This window comes from Erpetoichthys calabaricus, chromosome 17 (genome assembly GCF_900747795.2).
Source record: "Erpetoichthys calabaricus chromosome 17, fErpCal1.3, whole genome shotgun sequence".
In the NCBI taxonomy this organism is placed as follows: domain Eukaryota; kingdom Metazoa; phylum Chordata; class Cladistia; order Polypteriformes; family Polypteridae; genus Erpetoichthys; species Erpetoichthys calabaricus.
Window position 1 is genome coordinate 24,023,661 of NC_041410.2, and position 24,655 is coordinate 24,048,315.

General features: G+C 41.9%; 1 protein-coding gene across 1 annotated transcript in view; it reads right to left on the bottom strand.

The window, feature by feature from the left end:
• Nucleotides 1-24,655, bottom strand: part of igflr1 (IGF-like family receptor 1) — an 81,401-nt gene that overhangs the window by 33,460 nt on the left and 23,286 nt on the right. The window contains exons 2-4 of the mRNA XM_051920776.1: nt 13,689-13,859; nt 3,112-3,301; nt 664-808 (exon numbers count right to left, since the gene is read on the bottom strand). Of these exons, the coding sequence (XP_051776736.1) occupies nt 664-808; nt 3,112-3,301; nt 13,689-13,859 (506 nt within the window). The remainder of the gene's footprint in view (nt 1-663; nt 809-3,111; nt 3,302-13,688; nt 13,860-24,655) is intronic.

Below are 24,655 nucleotides of genomic sequence, written 5' to 3' on the forward strand. Positions count from 1 at the left end.
GGAATGAGAACGGCGCCCGTACACATGTGCCACGCGGCCGCTGCCGTGAGTTGATTCCACAATAAAACAAAAATAAAAAGAGGAATAACCTTGGAGGTCCCTCATTTCCCATCTATGCAGGTTTGCTGGTTTTGGAAGAATAAATGCGAAAAGGGCTCCAGTCTCTAAGGTGCTAACCAAAGAAAACTGAGCACATTTGGAGTTTGTTTTGTTATTTTTAAAATAATTTTAAAAAACTATGAAACTTGTATGTATATAAATCGTGTGCTGAATACATAGATCTGCATAAGTCTTATCATTTTCCACACTTTTAAACTACTGGATTCTTATATTTTACCTACAGTTCTAACTAATTAACTGATACTTATGTAGTTATTTTGACACAATACTTGCAATGTGGGTAAAATATTTCAGCTACACAGATTCAAATGCTAATATAAATGTGAAAATAATTGGAAATTTCTAATTCCATCAACATTGAACAGAACTGAGAAGAAAAAAAATCTTTCTTTCTTTCTTTCTTTCTTTCTTTCTTTCTTTCTTTCTTTCTTTCTTTCTTTCTTTCTTTCTTTCTTTCTTTCTTTCTTTCTTTCTTTCTTTCTTAACATTTTTATCCCATTCAAACCCCTTTAACTGGGTATTTCTAAGTTTAATCGCACCCACCTCTTCTTCTGGTTGACATGGCTGGCCTTCCACTTGCTTGCAGTTGAAGTGCGTTTTGGGACAAAATGAACTCCTTGAGATTTGTTGGTTTCGTTCTGAGCAGTGACAGCAGGCAGGCGGGCACAGCCCACTCTCTATCCATTCTCTGCACAGAAAGATCAAATCAGGTTTTATGCATGTTAATGTGGGTGTACTCCCATTTTTGTTTAATCTCACTTATACCCCCATAGTTTATGACACTTAATACGTTATACTTGCACTGCAGTCTCTGATCTTCCTTAAGTTCTAACTGACTTCTTGAATGTTTCCCATTCCTGCCAATGGTCCAGCCGATAGCACACAAAGCCCTCCATTCTAGAAGACAGTCTCTAGACTTAGATTAATTCAGTAGTATTCACGGTGGTTTGACACAGAAACTTCTGGGAAGAGTTTGCCTGTCCTCTCCATAGAGTCTGGTTTACTTCCAAGGACATGTTGTTAGACTCATTGGTGACTGCTGGTGTGCATATTGATTGAGGATCAACATCTCTGTTGAGTCTTCTCTTTTCATTTACCAGCGGCAAGGCTCAGTGATCAATATTACGAAAGTCAGAGTCTAAGCAGTAACCTGCCTCGTGCAACATGGCAGGAATCTTCAGTTCATGAGTAAGTATTTCCAAACCTTAGCTCTGTGTGGTTGCATTAAATGAAATGCATTACGGACTAAATGCAATTTTTAAATAAAATAATAACAGAGTCAGAAAGTAGGTTTGGTTGACATCACCATCTACATTTAGTCTTGTCGCCTCTGGACTACAACTGTCTGCTAGCAGGACTACCAGCCTGTGTTACTCAGCCACTGCAGATGATTCAGAATACAGCGGCATATCGGGTGTTCAATCATCAGAGACAGGCACTTTTCAAATCTCTACATTATGACCCCGGAGCAGCATGTATGTAAATTCCACTCCTTGATGCTTGCCTAACGGGTCATCACCTATGTACAGTATATAGAGACACTTGTGAAGTTCAATTCACTCTTGCCCACTCAGGCCTGGTGATGCCACGCAGATCTCAATCCAGACTCTCTTCACATGTAGCTCCAAGCTGCTGGAGTGAGCTGCCCACCTCCATCCAAACTGCTAGCTCGCTCAGTCAGTTTAAGGAATGTTTGAAGACTCTCTGGTTCTGTGAATCTCTGTCTAACTGATAATGGCGTTGATAGGTTCTTGTAACCAAAGAACTGTAACTTGCTTGTATTTTGTTTTGAGTTCCTCACTTGTGATGAGCGATTGTGTAACCTTGTTCTGTAACACTTGTTCCCAAACAGCCACCCAGCTGATGTTTACTTGATTATGTTGACCTATTTTTTATGTCCCTTTGGATAAAAGCATCTGCTAAATGAGTAATTATAGATATTAATGCACATGGCTGACAACAGCATGTTGACATGCTGATGAAAGATGTGTAGAATTCTAGAAGATAATGCATGTAACCCTACCCTGTATCACACACGTGCACATGGGAGGCAGCTAAAGGGCTTGAGTAAGGGCAGTTCTGAGTCAGACTGGGATGTGACAGAGTGCACTGACTCTTTTTCTCCCTATCCTGTAGACCACTCACGGGAGATTCCACCTGGCCCTCTTGATGTTACTTCCGGGACCGAGCCTATGGAAGGAGACCTTGCTGGCTCCGGCCCCTGTGATGTCACGTCCGGGCTCGAACCTATGGCTGAAGACCTTCATGAGCCCGACCCCTTTGATCTCACTTCCTGTCTTCCCCTTTAAAAGCCTCCACCTTTTCCCTATTCCCTCAGTTCTGTTTAGGACCCAGAGTGGCTGACACATAGACTATGCCACTGTCACAAAAGCCACAAAGAGCCATAGCAAGGTTTGGGGCAGCCACTCGTATATTTGGTTTCCTGGCTGCAGATTGTCGTTTAAATGATAGCACTGCTGTGCACAAAACCGAGTCCAAAACAGAACTGAGGTCTTCAGCCATAGGTTCGAGCCCAGACATGACATCACAGGGGCAGGAGCCAGCAAGGTCTCCTTCCATAGGCTCGGTCCCAGAAGTGACGTCAAGAAGGCCAGGTGGAATCTCCCGTGGATGGTCTGCAGGAAAGGGAGAAAAAGAGACAGTACACTCTGCCACATCCCGGTCTGGTTCGAAATTGCCCTTACTCAAGCCCTTTAGCTGCCCCCTACGCGCATGTATGTGACACCTGTTAGATGAATGGTTGCTAAAATCAGTGACATGGTAATTACATGACCTTCAGGCACTCTTGATGTTTACACACAAAGCCTTATTAGCTCACACCACACAGTACCTACTGCCATTAGCAAATAATGACAACAGTCAAATACTTATGAAATAGAGATCATGATGAGTTAAATATTTTACTGCTGACTTGACGGGGGTTTAGATCAGAATACTACAGATGCCAAGTGGGTTTATAAGTTGGCTTACCCAGAGGCACAGCACAGCGTATCATGAGTTGTACTGCAGATGATTCTCTCCACATCAGCCTGGCAGGTGCTGCATTGCTGGCACAGATCAAACTCCCCATTGTTGTAGGTTCCATTTCTGCATTCCTGGTAGGTGTTCAGAGGGCTATTGCCAAAATCGTCAATGCCACAATTTCTAGAGAACTCAAAACCTTGAAGAAAAAGATGGGGGGAAAAAAGTAAAAATGTGATCATTATGTACAGAACTAAATATGACTTCTGTAAGAGCAATCCTAATAAGTTAATATTAATGTAAATCCACGTAAGGATTTACTTAATTATAATGGAGCCATTAGTCTTACATAACTAATGGAAGGTTTTATTTTATTCCTTCTAAACTAGCATGTTAATGAAACATCCCTGACAGTCAGCACAAATTCTAATGTAACACTTAGTGAGGCAGAATTGTTTAATTTTTTGCAAATGGAAAGGTATTAAGGCATACAATTTTCTGACCGTATGTCATATTGTGTGCACTAGCATGGGTACTAATGTAGGTAGCAATGTACCGTATGTCATGCCAATATAGCATCCTAACTTTGCTACCCTTGTCTATACTTACCGCAAGAAGCCTGCATACAAAACGCAACCCAAAGCGTGCGACCAAATCACATTTATACTTGTTGTGGCCTTTTCAATTGGCATGTTGATAGTCTCCTAGTCAGTAAATGACAGTGTTTGGTCCACGTCACATAGCTAACAGCGTCACAGCTGAGGATGTCAGACTGCGCTGATGAAAGAGGAGTTCTCCCTGCTATTATGGACTTTAAGTTTGAGTGTCAGACAAATTAATCAAAAGTGGTGAAGGAAGGTCGAGTGTAATATTCCTGTAAATAGAGGACCTATGCGATGAGCAGATGCATTTCAAATATTTTTGCATGTCTTGCGTGAGTTGTAATGGCCTGTTGTATCATATTCAACCCTTTGTTCACCATTTCGGTATTCATGTAACCTTAAAACTCACCATTTTGTGCCGTGTTCACGCCAACACATACTTAAAAAGATATCCATGCGTGTGTTGGGTGTCTCCAAGTCTGATTTCACTTTTGTCACATGACCCTCACACCTAACACATATGCATCAAGTATAAACTATTCAGCTTTATTCGATACATGGGTTGTTTATTTGGTCTGGTATAATAATACACATCTAATCCCTTCCCTCTTGGTGGTCTTTACCTCTTTGGACAGAGCCACTCAATTTCATTGCTTTCTCTCCACTTTGCTTATCAGAACTGATGACTTTTACAGTTGAAGTGCTTTGCTGGGTAAATGCTGCGGTGGCCGTTGCCACATTGGCCTGGGGCTTTTGTTTCTCAATGTGCACTTTGATTTTTCATTATTTTTACTCATACATTATAGAATTATCATTCATTAGCATTACCATGGCAGCACGGTGGCGCAGTGGGTAGCACTGCTGCCTCGCAGTTGGGAGACCTGGGGACCTGGGTTCGCTTCCCGGGTCCTCCCTGCATGGAGTTTGCATGTTCTCCCCGTGTCTGTGTGGGTTTCCTCCTGGCGCTCCGGTTTCCTCCCACAGTCCAACGACATGCAGGTTAGGTGGATTGGCGATTCTAAATTGGCCCTAGTGTATGCTTGGTGTGTTTGTGTGTGTCCTGCGGTGGGTTGGCACCCTGCCCGGGATTGGTTCCTGCCTTGTGCCCTGTGTTGGCTGGGATTGGCTCCAGCAGACCCCCGTGACCCTGTGTTCGGATTCAGCGGGTTGGAAAATGGATGAATGGATGGATGGAAACATAGAGTAAGAGATGTAAAACTTGAACAGAATCATTATTAGCAATTATTATCAATTGTTCACTTAATTTTTGTGTAAAATATTTTTTGCTTTGAATTTAACTTAAACTTTTAAATAAAAGTACTTTGAATTTGAAAGTTAAGGGCTGTTCAGTCCCTGTACGATCGGTGCCAGAGCTTGGTCCGCATTGCCGGCAGTAAGTCGAACCCGTTTCCAGTGAGAGTTGGACTCCGCCAGGGCTGCCCTTTGTCACCGATTCTGTTCATAACTTTTATGGACAGAATTTCTAGGCACAGCCAGGGCGTTGAGGGGGTCCGGTTTGGTGGGCTCAGGATTGGGTCACTGCTTTTTGCAGATGATGTTGTCCTGTTTGCTTCATCAGGCCGTGATCTTCAGCTCTCTCTGGATCGGTTCGCAGCCGAGTGTGAAGCGGCTGGGATGAGAATCAGCACCTCCAAATCCGAGACCATGGTCCTCAGCCGGAAAAGGGTGGAGTGCCCTCTCAGGGTTGGTAGCGAGATCCTGCCTCAAGTGGAGGAGTTCAAGTATCTCGGGATCTTGTTCACGAGTGAGGGAAGAATGGAGCGTGAGATCGACAGGCGGATCGGTGCGGCATCCGCAGTAATGCGGGCATTGCAACGGTCTGTCGTGGTGAAAAAGGAGCTGAGCCGCAAGGCGAAGCTCTCAATTTACCAGTCGATCTATGTTCCTACCCTCACCTATGGTCATGAGCTATGGGTAGTGACCGAAAGAACGAGATCGCGAATACAAGCGGCTGAAATGAGTTTCCTCCGCAGGGTGTCTGGGCTTTCCCTTAAAGATAGGGTGAGAAGCTCAGTCATCCGGGAGGGGCTCAGAGTAGAGCCGCTGCTCCTCCGCATTGAGAGGAGTCAGATGAGGTGGCTCGGGCATCTGATCAGGATGCCTCCTGGACGCCTCCCTGGTGAGGTGTTCCGGGCACGTCCAACCGGGAGGAGGCCCCGGGGAAGACCCAGGACACGCTGGAGGGACTATGTCTCTCGACTGGCCTGGGAACGCCTTGGGATTCTCCCGGAAGAGCTAGAAGAAGTGGCCGGGGAGAGGGAAGTCTGGGCATCTCTGCTCAAGCTGCTGCCCCCGCGACCCGACCTCGGATAAGCGGGAGACAATGGATGGATGGATGGAATTTGAAAGTATTTTTTGGTGTTCACATCAGTGCTTGAACCTTAGCTACCAAATTTTGAAAATACTGGAAAATGCAGCTAGAGTTTTCTTGCATATGAGAAGCCAGGTTTTAACGAGAATGTATTAGGATGTGTTCACCTCCCAAGTACTTCCAGAATGAACACAGCCTGTTAATGTTTAGGCCTGCCCCATGGAGGAGGCCATTTATATAGTTATGAAGGCACACAGATACAGTACCCTCATCTTTAATGCCACAGTGAAGGGACACAAGGTGACACGGTTATTGAATGCTTGGGCAGATGCAGATAGATCTACTAAAGTTCTCCCACATCAACAGAATAATACTGAGAACCAATCCTCTACCATTAGCTGTAGTACAGATCACTTACTATGGCTTAACTCTTGTCAAAAAACTTCTGCTAAATTATTCAGTGAATTCAAAAAGTATTCAGACTCCTTAACTATTTTTTACATTTTGTTATGTTGCAACCTTCTGCTGAAACAATTTATCTTCATTTTTTCCTTTCATCAATTGACACTCAGCATCCCAGAAATACAACATGAACGTAGCATTTGTTAAAAATAAAAAAGTGAATGATCACATTAACATTAAGCATTCAGACCCTTTACTCAGTACTTACTCAAAGTCCCTTTGGCAGCGGTTCCAGCCTGAAGTCGTCTTGGCTTTGACGTGACAAACTTCACACACCTGGAGTTTGGGATTTTCTGTCATTCTTCTCTGCAGATCCTCTCAGATGCTATCAGGGTGGAAGGAGAATGCTGGTGGACAGCTATTCTCACTACTCTCCAGAAATCTTTGATTGGGTTCAAGTCCAGGTTCTGGCTGGGCAACTCTAGGACATTTCCAGAGATGTTTCAAAGCCACTCGTGTGTTGTTTTTATGTTCTGCTTAGGGTCATTGTCCTTTTAGAAGGTAAACCTTTGGGTTGGTCTGCAGTCCAGAGTATTCCTGCAGTCCTGGAGCAGGTTTTCATTAAGGATATCTTTGTACTTTGCTCCATTAAACTTTCCCTCAAACATGTTTAGACTTCCAGTCCCTGTCACTGAATAACAACCTCACAGCATGATGCTACCATCACTATGCTTCACAGCTGGAACAGTATTGCACAGGGGATGAGCAGTGCCTGGTTTCCTCCAGACATGACACTAATCTTGGTTTCATCTTGCAGTGGGCTTCCACATGTCTTTTATTGAGGAGAGACTTTTGTCTGGCCACTCAGTTATAAAGCTCAGATCAGGAAAGTGTTGCAGTGATGGTTGTCCTTCTGGAAGCTTCTCTTGTCTCAACACTGATTCTTTGGAACTTGGCCAGAGTGACCATCAAGTCCTTGGCCAGCTCTCTTACCATAGCCCATCTCCCTCCATTGCTCAGGTTGGCAAGTTGGCCATTGCTAAGAAGAGCTGTAGTTGTTCCAAACGTCTCCCATTTACCTCTCGTTCAACCAAAAGACAAATGTCCAATATAACCCGAGGTAGCAAAGGAGGATGAACATCAAGATTACATTTATAACAAACCATAACAGAAAAAGTTTTTGTAATATCAGTGAGTAATAGTCTGTGTTTACTAATTTAATTTCTGGGAAATATCTATGTTCTATTTAATATCCACATTTAACAAATGTGATGTGCAGACAATTAAAGTAAAGTAAAGCAAAAACTGAGCACCTCAAACTGACTCAAACAATGTTCAGTTAAAAAGTTTAAATCTTCTCAAAAAATGAGTTCACCTCACTTAAGCCACACCAGAGAGATTTTTCTAATGTCACTCCTGGTCATAGGAAGCTACAATAAACAACTGCTTGTGAAGATGGAGATGAGTCGTCTCTTTATAGCCCTGAAATGTAGACAGTGAAATGTCAAGAGGAGAATTCTAAGAATGAGCTGCAGTTCTTAAACCCAAGACCACATGGTGGTACAGATGTTGGCACTGCCAGAATTTAAGCTTTGCTGCTAAAACCGTTCTCTACTGGTACAGTACATGCTGTATGTTTTCATTACTTCACTGTTGCACATGGGAGGTTCTTACTTGACAAACAATCTGAAGATTTCTGAAATAATTCCCTAAAGTGAGGTGACCTCTCTTCAACTGTTTATGCACAGCACCTATAAAAAGTATTCACCCCCTTGGAAGTTTTCACATTTTTTTTTGTTATTCAACATCCATCCATCCATCCATCCATCCATCCATCCATCCATCCATCCTCTTCCGCTTATCTGAGGTCAGGTCGCGGGGGCAGCAGCTTGAGCAGAGATACCCAGACTTCCCTCTCCCCGGCCACTTCTTCTAGCTCTTCTGGGAGAATCCCAAGGCGTTCCCAGGCCAGCCGGGAGACATAGTTCCTCCAGCGTGTCCTGGGTCTTCCCCGGGGCCTCCTCCCGGTTAGATGTGCCCGGAACACTTCACCAGGGAGGCGTCCAGGAGGCATCCTGATCAGATGCCCGAGCCACCTCATCTGACTCCTCTCGATACGGAGGAGCAGCGGCTCTACTCTGAGCCACTCCCGGATGACTGAGCTTCTCACCCTATCTTTAAGGGAGAGCCCAGACACCCTGCGGAGAAAACTCATTTCAGCCGCTTGTATTCGCGATCTCGTTCTTTCGGTCACTACCCATAGCTCATGACCATAGGTGAGGGTAGGAACATAGATCGACTGGTAAATTGAGAGCTTTGCCTTACGGCTCAGCTCCATTTTCACCACAACAGACCGATGCAGAGCCCACATCACTGCGGACATTCAACATTAAGAAAGAAAAAAAAACCAGAGAAAAAGTGGTGCTTAAAAATAAGTAGCGGCTAAACGTGTGCGTGTTCGTGTTCGACTTTGCTTCGATTCTACTGCTTCACTCACTGCAGTCTCGCCCTCACCACCTCATTCTCTTCTTCCGTGTCCCCCAACTCCAGCAATTCAAAGTCTGCCTCTGCTTACATGGGGGGTCTGACGTAACCCCATCCTCTCACTTCCTACCTCTTTGAGTCGATATATGCAAAAACTGGAAACCATGTTTTTAAAGCTGAAGGATTTTTGCAAGAAAGGTGAGTGCTGTCTTTCTCACTCCATTCACTTCCCAACGTGAAGTGTGCACAGCTTGGGTGTCTCTGTCTTTCTCTCTCAGGTTAAATCCACCAGCATTACAATATTTTTAGTTTTGGTACATTTATTTGGTGTACCCTCACTTTTGTAACAGTTGTAGAAATTGTCAGACTAATACAGAAGAATATATGATAAATGTTAAAAATTATTAATAACTAGATACTGTATGTTACCTGTTGAATAGAGTAAGCGTCAAAATATTTTAAATTTAATAAATCTTGCCTTATGAGCACCGCCAGCGTTCATCCTACACCTTTCCTCGGTATTCCCATGTGGTTCAAACTGTCTTATGCTTCTTCTCTCAATCACATTCCCATAAAGGCTGTTTCTCAGACTCTGTCATTTTGAGGTGCCCCTTGCTCACCTCTGCTTTGCTTTTCACTACTACCAGTAGTAGATGGGCCCCTAATAATTCCAAAGTGAATCGTAGAGCGTATGAGAACATGAGGGCAACCATTAAGAAGGATATTAGGGAGGCTAAAAGACATTTGGAGAGGAATATAGCAGATAAGGCGAAAGACGACCCAAAGAGATTCTTTCAGTATTTTAGTAGTAAAAGTACAGTCCAGGAGGAGGTGAAGTGTATCAGGAATAGTAAGGGGGCATTAAAAAATACAAACAATGAAATAGCGGACACTCTAAACTCACATTTTTCTAAGGTCTTCACAAGTGAGGAAGTGAATAACCTCCCAGAGGGAAATGGGACTACTGAGGGGGTACTGATTGACTTGGCAATTGTAGAGGGAGAAGTGCTGCTAAGATTAAATAGGCTGAAATCAAACAAATCACCAGGACCAGATAATATTTATCCTCAAGTTCTTAAGGAGGCTAGCAAGTTCATATATAAACCCTTCACACATATTTTTAGGAAGTCACTGCACACTGAGGAAATGCTGAAGGGCAGGAAAATGGCAAATATTACCCCATAAAAAAGGGTGACTGGGCAGATTCAAACAATTATAGGCCAGTAAGCTTAACGTGCATCACAGGGAAATTAATGGAAGGAATTATTAAGATAAGATTGAGCAACACATGGCAAGGACAGGAGTTTTTCTGAACAGTCAGCATGGGTTCAGAAGAGGGAGGTCGTGTTTTACTAACATGCTGGAATTCTACGAGGAAGCAACAAAAGGATATGATTAAAATGGAGCATATGATATTTATCTTGACTTTCAGAAAGCGTTTGATAAGGCGCCACATGAGAGGTTGGGCATCAAACTAAAAGAAGTGGGAGTTCAGGGCGATGTTTTTAGATGGGTGCAGAACTGGCTCAGACATAGGAAGCAGAGGATGACGATGAGAGGAACCTCATTAGAATTGCTAAGAGTGGTGTTCCACAGGTGTCAGTGCTAGGGCTGCTTATTTTTAATATATTTAAATGATTTAGATAAAAATAAGGAGGAAAAAAGTGAGGTTTCAATACAAAATGGGTGGTCTGAAAATCAAAAGTAACCCTTATGAGAAGGATTTAGTAGTTGCAGTGGACTCATGACTGTTACTTTCAAGACAGTGTTCAGAAGCCATTAAGAAGGCTAACATAATTTAAGGTTATATAGAACCTTTGCTGCAGTGGGTTGGCGCCCTGCCCGGGGTTTGTTTCCTGCCTTGCGCCCTGTGCTGGCTGGGATTGGCTCCAGCAGACCCCTGTGACCCTGTGCTAGGATATAGCGGGTTTGATAATGGATGGATGGATAGCACCTTGGTGTGTGGAGTAGAAGTCCAAGGAGGTTCTGCTCAACCTTTATAATGCACTGGTGAGGCCTCATCTGGAGTACTGTGTGCAGTTTTGGTCTTCAGGCTATAAAAAGGACATAGCAGCACTAGAAAAGGTCCAGAGAAGAGCAACCAGGCTGATTCCCGGGCTACAGGGGATGAATTATGACGAAAGATTAAAAGAGCTGGGCCTTTTTAGTTTAAACAATAGAAGATTAAGAGGTGACATGATTGAAGTGTTTGAAATTTTGAAGGGAATTAGTACAGTGGATCGAGACTGTGACTTTAAAATGAGTTCATCAACCAGATTGTTCTAATATTCTGTTTCCTGTTATGAAAACCTCATTTATATTCTTGGAAATACTTCCCATTTTTGAAGGCCACACAGGATCTACCAACATCGCTCTCTATGTTTTTTGCTTTGTTGTTGTTTAAGTGCTCCATCAATCATATTCAGTAACTGAACTTTGCACCCCTAATGTATTGTGTCATCATCCCTCAGCCACCAAAGCCAAACTGCCCAATCACTTTACTCCGTGGGACCCCATACACACACACACAGGCAGCAGTGGTATATTATATGGCAGATAAAATAAATGTGACTAACATTTTATTTTATTCTTCGCTAATATTAATTAACAGTAGAATGCTTTTTTTTTGGACAGAGTTATCCTTATTCAGGAACCATCATCCTTTCTTAAAAAACAAATGAGGAGCAAGGAGAATGCAGAGGCAGAATTGTGTGGCCAAGTATCAGACTCAGCCTTCACATTCACCTGAATTATTATGTAACTTGTGAATACTTATTTTGGTTGGATTTCATATATACAGTTAGGTCCATAAATATTTGGACAATATTTTTCTAATTTTGGTTCTGTACATTACCACAATGAATTTTAAATGAAACAACTCAGATTCAGTTGAAGTGCAGACTTTCAGCTTTAATTCAGTGGGGTGAACAAAACGATTGCATAAAAATGTGAGGCAACTAAAGCATTTTTAACACAATCCCTTCATTTCAGGGGCTCAAAAGTAATTGGACAAATTAAATAACTGGAAATAAAATGTTCATTTCTAATACTTGGTTGAAAACCCTTTGCTGGCAATGACAGCCTGAAGTCTTGAAGTCATGGACATCACCAGATGCTGGGTTTCATCCTTTTTAATGCTCTGCCAGGCCTTTACTGCAGCGGCTTTCAGTTGCTGTTTGTTTGTGGGCCTTTCTGTCTGAAGTTTAGTCTTCAACAAGTGAAATGCCTGCTCAATTGGGTTAAGATCAGGTGACTGACTTGGCCATTCAAGAATTTTCCACTTCTTTGCTTTAATAAACTCCTGGGTTGCTTTGGCTGTATGTTTTGGGTCATTGTCCATCTGTATCATGAATCAATTTGACTGCTGTAGTTAGCTGGATTTGAGCAGACAGTATGTCTCTGAACACCTCAGAATTCATTCGGCTGCTTCTTTCCTGTGTCACATCATCAATAAACACTAGTGTCCCAGTGCCACTGGCAGCCATGCATGCCCAAGCCATCACACTGCCTCCACCGTGTTTTACAGATGATGTGGTATGCTTTGGATAATGAGCTGTTCCACACCTTCTCCATACTTTTTTCTTGCCATCATTCTGGTAGAGGTTGATTTTGGTTTCATCTGTCCAAAGAATGTTTTTCCAGAACTGTGCTGGCTTTTTTAGATGTTCTTTAGTAAAGTCCAATCTAGCCTTTCTATTCTTGAGGCTTATGAGTGGCTTGCACCTTGCAGTGCACCCTCTGTATTTACTTTCATGCAGTCTTCTCTTTATGGTAGACTTGGATAGCGATATGCCTACCCCCTGGAGAGTGTTGTTCACTTGGTTGGCTGTTGTGAAGGTGTTTCTCTTCACCATGGAAATGATTCTGCGATCATCCACCACTGTTGTCTTCTGTGGACGTCCAGGTCTTTTTGCATTGCTGAGTTCACCAGTGCTTGCTTTCTTTCTCGGGATGTACCAAACTGTAGATTTTGCCACTCGTAATATTGTAGCAATTTCTCAGATGGATTTTTTCTGTTTTCGCAGCTTAAGGATGGCTTCTTTCACCTGCATGGAGAGCTCCTTTGATCGCATGTTGTCTGTTCACAGCAAAATCTTCCACATGCAAGCACCACACCTCAAATCAACTCCAGGCCTTTTATCTGCTTAATTGATAATGACATAATGACGGACTTGATCACACCTGCCCATGAAATAGCCTTTGAGTCAATTGTCCAATTACATTTGAGCCCCTGAAATGAAGGGATTGTGTTAAAAATGCTCATATTTTTATGCAATCTTTTTGTTCATCCCACTGAATAAAGCTGAAAGTCTGCACGTCAACTGTATCTGAGTTGTTTCATTTAAAATTCATTGTGGTAATGTACAGAACCAAAATTAGAAAAAAGTTGTCTCTGTCCAAATATTTATGGACCTAACTGTAATTGTCTATTTTTTTGTAAATTGAAAGTATGGACATTGTAGGCTTACAAATCACACTACTGTTCATAAATTTAAAAAGTAACTAAACAGGACTGAAGAGTTTATGAATAAAGGCCACTGAGCTTTCTAAAAGCATGTTGTTATCAGCCATAATGTTAAATGCACATACCTCATTAAGCAGTTGCTCTGCATAGTCAGTCCTGAAATCTTTAAAATTTCTATGTATGGCCATGTTGATCACTTTCACATATAAAACCTCGCTGCACTACGCTGACAAGCCTGTCCTGTAGTGCTTTGACTTTGCCTCATCAGTTCCCAAATACTGTTTCAAGTCCCATCACATACCTGGTTTGATTGGGAACCTTTCCCGACATTGTTTGCAGGATTCATCACCCTCAAAGTCGAAGTACTCGGTTCTACCACAGTAACGTGACAGATTTTCATCCGATGTCACAACAAGACTGATCATCAAAGCCACAGATGTCCACAAAGATAAAAGATGCATTTCTGTTGCACCTACAAATAAAGAAAGGAAACAAAAAAGATTTGATCTGATAGCTGTCCTTTTTCAGATTTTCCTGAGAGAGCATATACATCCTATAGCTTGTGAAATTTTAAACACTGTTTCTATCAATTTACAGGAGATTGTGATGGACTGATAATGAACAACATGGCTGAGCTCTGACTGTATTATCTCATCTAGCACTTGAACCAGCAGATGAAAAAATGCAAAGAGTTACTCTTGTGCTGCACTCTTGATATAATTAACGTTGGTTTCACAGCCACCATGGTGGTTCAAACATTACTACTGCTGCTGCCCAGCCCGAGGAGCAGATATTCAATTCATGAGCATGTTAGTGCCCATGAGGAGGTCACATGTTCTTGTACAGAGTGGCCCATGAGAAAGTGAAAATGATCAAATTTGGGACTCACATTTACAGAAGATGCTGAAAGTGATCTCCTTGTGCGTCAATACATCTCTGTGCCCATTTTCGATGGCAGATGAGACGGAAGTTGTCTCTGTGGAGGTGGCCACTTTTTCGTGGGTCACCCTATATATTTATGAGTGTTTTTGCCAGGTGCTGAGGCGTCCTTTCAGATACCAAGGAGGTGCAGGTAAGATTGAGTAATGTGAGTGAGTGCACATCTGTGTCTGGGTGAGTTTAATGATAAACTGGAGTCCATATTGTCCATGCTGTCTGTCTAGTTTGTTTGTTCTGTGTGGACTTTCCAAACATGTTTCACAACCTTGCAAATTAGGTAAATTAGCCACTTTAAACTAACCCTTTGTGAGTAAACATGTGTGTGTGGGTGTACCTTGCAACAAGCTGCCATCACATCTAGTGTTGGTTCCAGTGGTGTGACAGTACTAATAACACAGGCACCTGCAATCCTCTAATGGAAAAAGTAATCTGAGATAATAGATGGATGGATGGAAATATATATGTTTTCTTTCCAAAGTAAAGGTCTTCTCTTTTATCCCCTTTCACTATTTACAGGAGTTCTCGGAGAGTAAAAGTGGCATTTGGTTAATAAGTCGAGGGGCAGCACCTGGCATGACTCTAAGAGTAACAGGAAGAGGAAACCCACAGTGCTAGTGGGTTAGTCAATCTACATGTTTGGGTGGGATGAACTCACAGGAAGTGGAAAGTCTTGTGCTTATAACGGGTAGCAAAAATCAATCTGTCTGAGGAGCCTGGGAAAGAGAGTAGGGCTGTGAAGGCTTGCCAGCTTCTGACTGGTAGGAGTAGGACACAGTGCCAAGTTAGGAGAGTTGGGACCATGCTGCCCTATAAATGGTGCGGTCTAGAAGGCCTGGCAAGTGGCAGGGTATCACCATCTAGTCCGTTAGGTTACAGTGCATATGCCCAAATGGATGGTATGGGACTGAGTTGCCCGTTCAAGGCAGGCAGCTAAGATCTGCATTAAGACATGAGGCATTAAGACACAAGGCTCAGGAGATCTGGCTTCCAATTTGAAAGAAGGGCTGGTCTAATAATTCCAGGATGTGGTCACTAGTGACCACTGGGAGGAGGAGAGACACTTGTTCAATAGCAAGACCTGACTGAAATGTGTTATGCTTTATACTGCGTTCATGCGTTATCAGACAGATGGTATATATGTGTTTCTTAGTATGAAATTCCATGCGAACATCCTACAAACTTGGAGGTACGAGTTGAACCATTCAGAGAAAACAAAACTACCCAAATTCTCCAAGTTGCAATGTAATGCTAACCTTTCACCTAAGTCGATAATGCAAAGTTAAAAAAATATAACCTGGTCAGTTAGAAATACCATTTTTGCAGTCAAATTGCTTTTGGAGCAAAAGCGATACACTTTAAATATGTTTAAATTGCTATTTATATTCTCAAAATAAAATCTAGTTAATCTTGAATTGCTTTTTTTACAGACCAAGTAACAAATCAAAAGTGATCTTGCATTTCTCCGAATAGCTGGGCTGTAGATTTGTGTGAATGCATTGAAGTGGGAAGTTGGGGATCTATAAAACCCGTTTGCACACTAGTGCAGCATTTTGCTCTGGCTTAACTTTATTTTTTGCTTCTGTAGTCTTTCTGTTGTTGTTTACAAATAATTTAGTATATTACCTTATTAATTCTGTTTTTGATTTGTCTTTGCAGTTTTGCAATTTTATGATTTTCTATGTTATTTTGTTATGGTGTGTATTTTGTGTTCTGCCCTGCCTCCAGTATGTAGAGCTTAAGGAGGCAGGGCCACCTATTTATGCAGCCGGGGTTATGTCTCTAGCAGCACTTAAGGGGCCCGATCACTTTACCAAATTAAATAAAATTAATTTCAGCAGACTTGATAAGGACACCATAACCTTGCAATGCTAGGTTACGTTTTGAATACAATGTGCAACTCACATTATTAAACCACAAACTAACTGTCCATTCCCAGTATTTGAAATGTAATTATAAACATGATTTAACATTTTAACTATCATTATACAAGACGGGTTTCTTAGCAATATTTAATACACACATCTGTATGATATAAGCCAGTTTCTCTCCATCTTGCAGCAATTAAAGGAAGCTTGCTTCAAGTTAAAACGAGTTTTGCTGAAATTCAAGGAAAAGAGCTCCAACATTAGCACTCTGACTAAATCATGAAGAGTATTTAAGCAATCTATGACTTCAGATATGACTAAAGATAAGAGGAAAGGCAGTGCAGAGACAGTGCGTCAAGCTTGACAAAATGAATCGCCTGAACAGCCAAAGGCAACATTAGAAAGAGAAGCTGCAGCAATGTGTGCAAAGAGAAGAAATGTAACTGATGAAGAAGTAGAGCAAGCAGTGACACAGCAACTCACCAAATGAAGACATGCAAGTGAATCACAACAGTGAGGCAGATGCCACAAGAAGGAGACCCAAAAGATCAGTGAAAGGTGCCAGGTGTCATCAACTACAAACACGCATCTCATTCAATATCAGTCAAAGACTTGGAAATTCTTACACAATTTACATCAGCAAGTGAAGAAATTTCAGGGCATCACTCAAGAGCCAGACGAGATATCTTAGCATTGTGGGCACGGAATCTGGGAAATATCATGCAATAGAAGCTGAGAAATCTCCCATCAGACACCACTGAGATGTCAAAGTAGTCATGCCAAAAAAGTCAATCTGATGCAAGATGAAACCTTTTTCAGAAAGCCAAAAGGGATTCTTCATCTAATTTTGGAGACTTGAGAATACCAGGAGGAGAGGAGACCACCTTGACTAGAATGACTTTCTTCCTGCTTCTCCATGCTTAGTCTTTCTTTTCTTTTTGGTTTCTTCTTTTTTTGGTGTCTGAATCCAAATTAAGAGTCACACCCAGGACCAAGCGGATGAAAAGCCAATCCATGACATCTAATTCACCCACACACCCACATAAGGCCTCAATTTAGACTCACAAATTAATTTAACCTGCAAGTTGGGGCGGAGTGGTGGCTCTGAGGCTAAGGATCTGTGCTGGTATCCAAAAGGTTGCCGGTTTGAATCCCCGTCACTGCCAAAAGAGATCTTACTCTGCTGGGCCCTTGAGCAAGACCCTTAACCTGTAATTGCTCCAGGGGCACCGTACAATGGCTGACCCTGCGCTCTGACCCCAAGGGGTATGCGAAAACTAACAAATTCCTAGTACAAGAAATTGTATAAGGCGAAATAAAGAACAAAACAAAAGTCCTGCAAAGGGAAAGCTGGAATATCTGTAGAAATGTGAGGAGGACTTTGGGAATCATGCAAACTAAATGCCAACTGTGACCCTTGAACCAGTATGTCAGTGTGCTATCTTAATACCATTCTTGTTTTATTTAGCTTTAATTTCTTGTCAAATCAGTTCGTATAAAATACATCTGAGTGTTTGCCAACTTAATACGGAATAGGGAACAAAACTGATAGCAATGAACAGTCTCATCAGTTTCCTCCTGGTGCCGCCACTGTGGTCAGAACCCCCTCCTACAATATCCTTCCAATATTTGCTTTCTTGTCCTCATTATCTGTAAGCTTAAGAGGAGCTTATGTTTCAGAATTCTTTTTGAGTTTTTAGAAAGATCCATTGCCACAAAGTATTCAGTTAAGTCTGCCTACTAAAGACTTCATTTTTTTCATTTTGATTGAATTTCTGTTAATTTTAAGTCTTCTCCTTCTCATTGTAATGGTGAAGTTGTCCTTTGCTGACAGAAGAAGAGGAAGCAGCCAGCTCCACTCGACCCCTGAAGCTGTCACATTGCTTCCTTGTATTTTTCTTGTTTGAAATACAAGTCTTCAGCACAACAAAGCCAAAGAAAAAAGGCATGAAAATGAAACACAATGCAACCATTTTCTCTGTAAATTAAAGAGGTAGGCTACTGGTGCATATGGATCACATTGACTGTGGTTTGTTCCCATGGTGACTGCTTTAATCAGAGACCATATTTGCATTGTAAATTTATGGTTTAATGACCTGGATCAGCAGCCTGTCACTGAAACGAAGATACAGATACAGTGCTATTACATTAGGCTGGAAATGGAGGAGGTGAGTGGCTTCCATGACTCTTACACCTCATAAACATTCACATAACGTGGCCCAATATATACCTGAATTTTATCAGAATATTTAGCAGTCTTTACATGAATATGGTACTGTTGGTAAATACCCAAATATCTGAACTCTGGCCTGTTTTTAATATGGGTGTCGACTTCCTTGTCACCTTTTCCTTTTCCTTGTCCGCGTGTCACAAGTTCAGCTGCAACTGTCTGACAGCTTTCCTCCACCACAAACTTATGCACTTATAGGTGTTTTTGAGCCTCAATATGTTGCATGATTTTCCATGCACTTGCTTTGAAGAATAATTGTTGAACTCCTTAGAAGTCTGTGCTCAAGTGTTTCCAGCAGGAGAGATTCTTTTGTTTAAGTCTGAATTGCAATCTGATTATTAGGTGGTTACCTGACACATAATACTTGTGGTTGTTCGGCCAGTTGGCAAACATCCACCATGTCCTCTCATTTCTGAGAAGCAGCTCATAGATATGTGATATCTGCCAAATAATACAAAGAGTACATGACACGTGTTTCACCCTTATTGGGGTTTTGTCAGGTGTACGCACTTTTGCATCACCGTACGAGGATCCAACCTCAGACGTCAGTGCCAGTGCCATGTTCTCTGTTTTGACAGGGTGAAGATCAGAGTATTACATTCTTAGGTCTGAGTCTCAATCTGATTATTTGGGTGGTTACCTACCAGGTAACACTTGTGGTTGGTCAGCCATTCGCATATGTATTTCAAATAAAATGAAGTCATTTCAGGTAAAACCTTGTTAATACTGAATTCAATTCACTGCAGATGTAAGAAGAAGTAGTGGAAGGTGTGCAGAGTTCCATGGAGCTTACCTAACAAACCAGCTAATATAGTCCCTTAACACCTCTTACCTGGTGCAAAAGGCCCAACTGAGACTCTTCTTCCTTAGGAAACAGAACAATACACAGCTTCCTGAACAACTGTTTGAATATACAGTAATCCCTCCTCCATCGCGGGGGTTGCGTTCCAGAGCCACCCGCGAAATAACAAAATCCGCGAAGTAGAAACCATATGTTTATATGGTTATTTTTATATTGTTGTGCTTGGGTCACAGATTTGAGCAGAAATACAGGAGGTTGTGGAGAGACAGGAACGTTATTCAAACACTGCAAACAAACATTTGTCTCTTTTTCAAAAGTTTAAACTGTGCTCCATGACAAGACAGAGATGACAGTTCCGTCTCACAATTAAAAGAATGCAAACATATCTTCCTCTTCAAAAGAGTGCGTGTCAGGAGCAGTGAGTGTCACAGAGATAGAGAGAAAAGCAAACAAATCAATAGGGCTGTTTGGCTTTTAGGTATGTGAAGCACCGCGGCACAAAGCTGTTGAAGGCGGCAGCTCACACCCCCTCCGTCAGGAGCAGACAAAGAGAGAGAGAGAGGGAGAGAGAGAGAGAGAGAGACAGAGTTTGTTTTTCAATCAAAAATCAATACGTGCCCTTCCAGCTTTTAAGTATGCGAAGCACCGTGCAGCATGTCGTTTCAGGAAGCAGCTGCACAAAAGATAGCAACGTGAAGATAATCTTTCTGCATTTTTAGACGAGCGTCCGTAACATCTAGGTGTGCGAACAGTCCCCCTGCTCAATCCCCCTACGTCAGGATCAGAGAAAGTCAGCGCAAGAGAGAGAGAAAAGTAAGCTGGGTAGCTTCTCAGCCATCTGCCAATAGTGTCCCTTGTATGAAATCAACTGGGCAAACCAACTGAGGAAGCATGTACCAGAAATTAAAAGACCCATTGTCCGCAGAAATCTGCGAACCAGCAAAAAATCTGCGACATATATTTAAATATGCTTACATATAAAATCCGCGATGGAGTGAAGCCGCGAAAGGCGAAGCGCGATATAGCGAGGGATTACTGTACAATGAAAGTACACCTTATGACAGCGGTTCTCAAACTGTGGGGCGTAACAAAAAAGGGGGCGCAAATGTTGCCATATGTGGCGTAATTTTGCTATTTGTAAGAAAATTTTAAACTTGTAGCGGTGTATCGGTAGCAAAAAATATAGGAATAAATTTTATTAGGGTTTCAAAAAAACGTTAGGGGGGCGCAATTAAAACTGTTATGAAAACACGGGTCACAAATACTTAAAGGTTGAGAAACGCTGCCTTATGAGAAGGATTTAGTAGTTGCAGTGGACTCATCACTATCACTCACAAGCTGTTAAGAAGGGTAACAGAATGTTAGGTCATATACTACAGCACGATGTGTAGAGTACAACTCAAAGGACATTATGCTCAAGCTTTATAACACACTGGTCAGACCTCATCTGGAGTACTGTGTGCAGTTTGGTCTCTGGGAATAAAAAAAGGACATAGCAGCACTAGAAAAGGTCCAGAGAAGAGCGATTAGGCTACTTCCAGGCCTACAGAGGATAAGTTATGAGGAAAGATTGAACGAGCTGAACCCTTTCAGTTTAAGCAAAAGGATACATGATTGAATTGTTTAAATGTGAGAAAGGAATTAATACAGAGGATTGAGACTATTATTTTAAAATGAGTTCAACAAGATCACGGGGTTACATTCGGAAACGTGTTAATGGTAAATTTCATGTAAACTTTAGGTAGTTTTTCTTCACTAGGAGAACTATAGAAACATGGAACAAGTTACCTCTGTTCAGTGGATATGCATGCTGTTGTACTTCTTCATTGGACATTAATTTCGAACCCTGTTAGGGGTGCCAGACAATGTGCTGCACGGATGTATGCCACAGAGTTTTGTGTCTTATGCTGGCCATTAGTCTTTATTCATTGGACAAACCCACCCTGTTGTGGAAGCAGATGATATTACTCCCAGGCAAGGGGCATAGACGCCAGGCGGATGGATGGCTAATTGCTTTATATACATGGAAATCACAGTTCCTAACGGATCACACATCTTTTGCCTTGATTTTAATTGACTCACTTTTTAAAAATTCAGAACCCTTTCATTTTTCATTTTTTCCTTCATGAGCAGACAAACAATAGTTAGAGCCAGCAGAAGACTGTTTAGCTCTAGGGTCTCAAGCAAGCTCAGCTCCTGGAGAGCTGCTATTTTTACATTAATCAATGTCTTAATTAAAATGCACATTTATCTATTGCTATTGCTTGCTGGTTCGATTCCCGTAAATTCCGGAAGATACTCTATTTCATTAGACCAGGGGTCCTCAATCACAGTCCTGGAGGGCCGCAGTGGCTGCAGGTTTTTGTTCTAACCCGGTTGCTTAATTAGAAAGCAATTCTTGCCAATAATTTAATTTCACGGCTTGTTAGTGCTTTAACTCTGCCATGTCAGGCCATTCTCATATCCTAGATTTTCTTCCCCTTTCTAAGGATATATCATCCAAATGATTTGAAGTCTAAAATGAACGAGTAATTCTCAGTCCTTCACTTTTTTTCTCTTCACTTTCCTTCCAAGTATTTAATTAAACCCAATAGTGCACGATAAATACACACAGGAGTAAATGGTAACAAGCTAAATTGGGAAATGCTGGTCTCTTTTGTCATTTGCATGCTATTGCTAATTAGGAGCCATTAAAAACCAAGAAAACAGCTGTTTAAGACTAAAATAAGCAATAAAGGTTCAAAATCATAATGAGTGAGACAACTAAAGTGAAGCAGAAGTGTTACTTGAGCAATAAGTGCTTCTTATTAAGTAATTGGGTTGGAGTAAAAACCTGCAGCCACTGCGGCCCTCCAGGACTGTGATTGAGGACCCCTGCATTAGACCCTTCGAGCAAGGCCCTTAACCTGCAATTGCTCCATTCTGGGTATGACATTAATCTGCATCCAGCCCTGCAAGCAGGTCCTCCAATTTACTATTGGGTATTTGGGGATTGGTGGCAGGATTGGCACTCCAGCCACTATAAAAGCCTCACACTGTTCTAGTGTGGTGCTGAGCTGTCACCCACTGCACTCGGGTCCCAATCCAGGTGGTTCGGTGAGTGGTGGGTATGGATGCTCCCAACCTGTCTCTCTCTCTCTCTCTCTCTCTCTATTGCTTTTTAATGCTCTCATTCTGCCATACCAGTTATTTGTAAAATTATTGTTTTTTATTTTTCTGTGAGCACCATCCAAATATTTTGGGGACCACAACTGATCATTATCTTTCAAACCTTCACTTTTTTCTTTTAAAATAGTTCTACTGTGAATTAAATTGGACCCAATCCTACAAGAAGGAAAATTCGAAGTCGGACGCAGACTCAACAAAGCTGATATGCCAGAAGAAGTTTAACATCTTGAAATTCTCCACAACCTTTCACATTTTGCTTCTCTCTTATACTGCAGCACATCCACAAGGAAATCAGGCATTGTGGGTGCACAGTGTGCAGTCATCTTATGTGATAGACTCATGAGTCCAAATGTGATGACGTTAGATAGATAGATAGATAGATAGATAGATAGATAGATAGATAGATAGATAGATAGATAGATAGATAGATAGATAGATATGTAAGGCACTCTATAACAGATAGATAGATAGATAGATAGATAGATAGATAGATAGATAGATAGATAGATAGATAGATAGATAGATAGATAGATAGATAGATAGATAGATACTTTATTAATCCCAAGGGGAAATTCACATACTCCAGCAGCACCTTATTGATGCAAAAAACAATATTAAATTAAAGATTGATAATAATGCAGGTAAAAACAGACAATAACTTTGAATAATGTTAATGTTTACCCCCACGGGTGGAACTGAAGAGTCGCATAGTTTGGGGGAGGAATGATCTCCTCAGTCTGTCAGTGGAACAGGACAGTGACAGCAGTCTGTCGCTGAAGCTGCTCCTCTGTCTGGAGATGACACTGTTTAATGGATGCAGTGGATTTTCCATAATTGATAGGAGCCTGCTGAGCGCCCGTCGCTCTGCCACAGATGTCAAACTGTCCAGCTCCGTGCCAACAATAGAGCCTGCCTGACTCACCAGTTTGTCCAGGATTGAGGCATCTTTCTTCTTAATGCTGCCTCCCCAGCACACCACCGCGTAGAAGAGGGCGCTCGCCACAACCGTCTGATAGAACATCTGCAGCATCTTATTGCAGATGTTGAAGGACGCCAGCCTTCTAAGGAAGTATAACCGGCTCTGTCCTCTCTTACACAGAGCATCAGTATTGGCAGTCCAGTCTAATTTATCATCCAGCTGCACTCCCAGGTATTTATAGGTCTGCACCATCTGCACACAGTCACCTCTGATGATCACGGGGTCCATGAGGGGTCTGGGCCTCCTAAAATCCACCACCAGCTCTTTGGTTTTGCTGGTGTTCAGGTGTAGGTGGTTTGAGTCGCACCATTTAACAAAGTCATTGATTAAGTTCCTATACTCCTCCTCCTGCCCACTCCTGATGCAGCCCACGATAGCAGTGTCATCAGCGAACTTTTGCACGTGGCAGGACTCCGAGTTGTATTGGAAGTCTGATGTATATAGGCTGAACAGGACCGGAGAAAGTACAGTCCCTTGTGGCGCTCCTGTGTTGCTGACCACAATGTCAGACCTGCAGTTCCCGAGACGCACATACTGAGGTCTGTCTGTAAGATAGTCCACGATCCATGCCACCAGGTATGAATCTACTCCCATCTCTGTCAGCTTGTCCCTAAGGAGCAGAGGTTGGATTGTGTTGAAGGCGTTAGAGAAGTCTAGAAACATAATTCTTACAGCACCACTGCCTGTTAGCTGGTTATCTCCCATAGGAATGAAAACTAATAAAAGAAAGATCTTGTTGATTTCTCCTTTGACAACTGTGAGATCAGAAAGAAATAAAATGGAGACATTTTCTTTTATCTCCTGCTTTTCAGATTTTTCTCTTGAGAAACAAAATACCCCACAAGTGTCTCCTCTTCAGTTTCAGAAGAGATGTCAGCAAAGTCTAACAATGGGCTCAGATCTTCCAAATAGTGTCTCGACATGTATATGTGAATTTCCCCTTGGGATTAATAAAGTATCTATCTATCTATCTATCTATCTATCTATCTATCTATCTATCTATCTATCTATCTATCTATCTATCTATCTATCTATCTATCTATCTATCTATCTATCTATCTATCTATCTATCTATCTATCTATCTATCTATCTATCTATCTATCTATCTATATTGTGGTACTCCAACTCCTCATGGACCAAAATGTAGGCTGTGTGGTATAGTGGCTAAAACGTTAGTCTTCAACCCCTGAGGCTCTAGGTTCAAATCCCACTACTGCCACAAAAACAAGGCACTTCACTTGCCTGTGCTCTAACTGGAAAAACAAAAGGGACATTTACTGATTG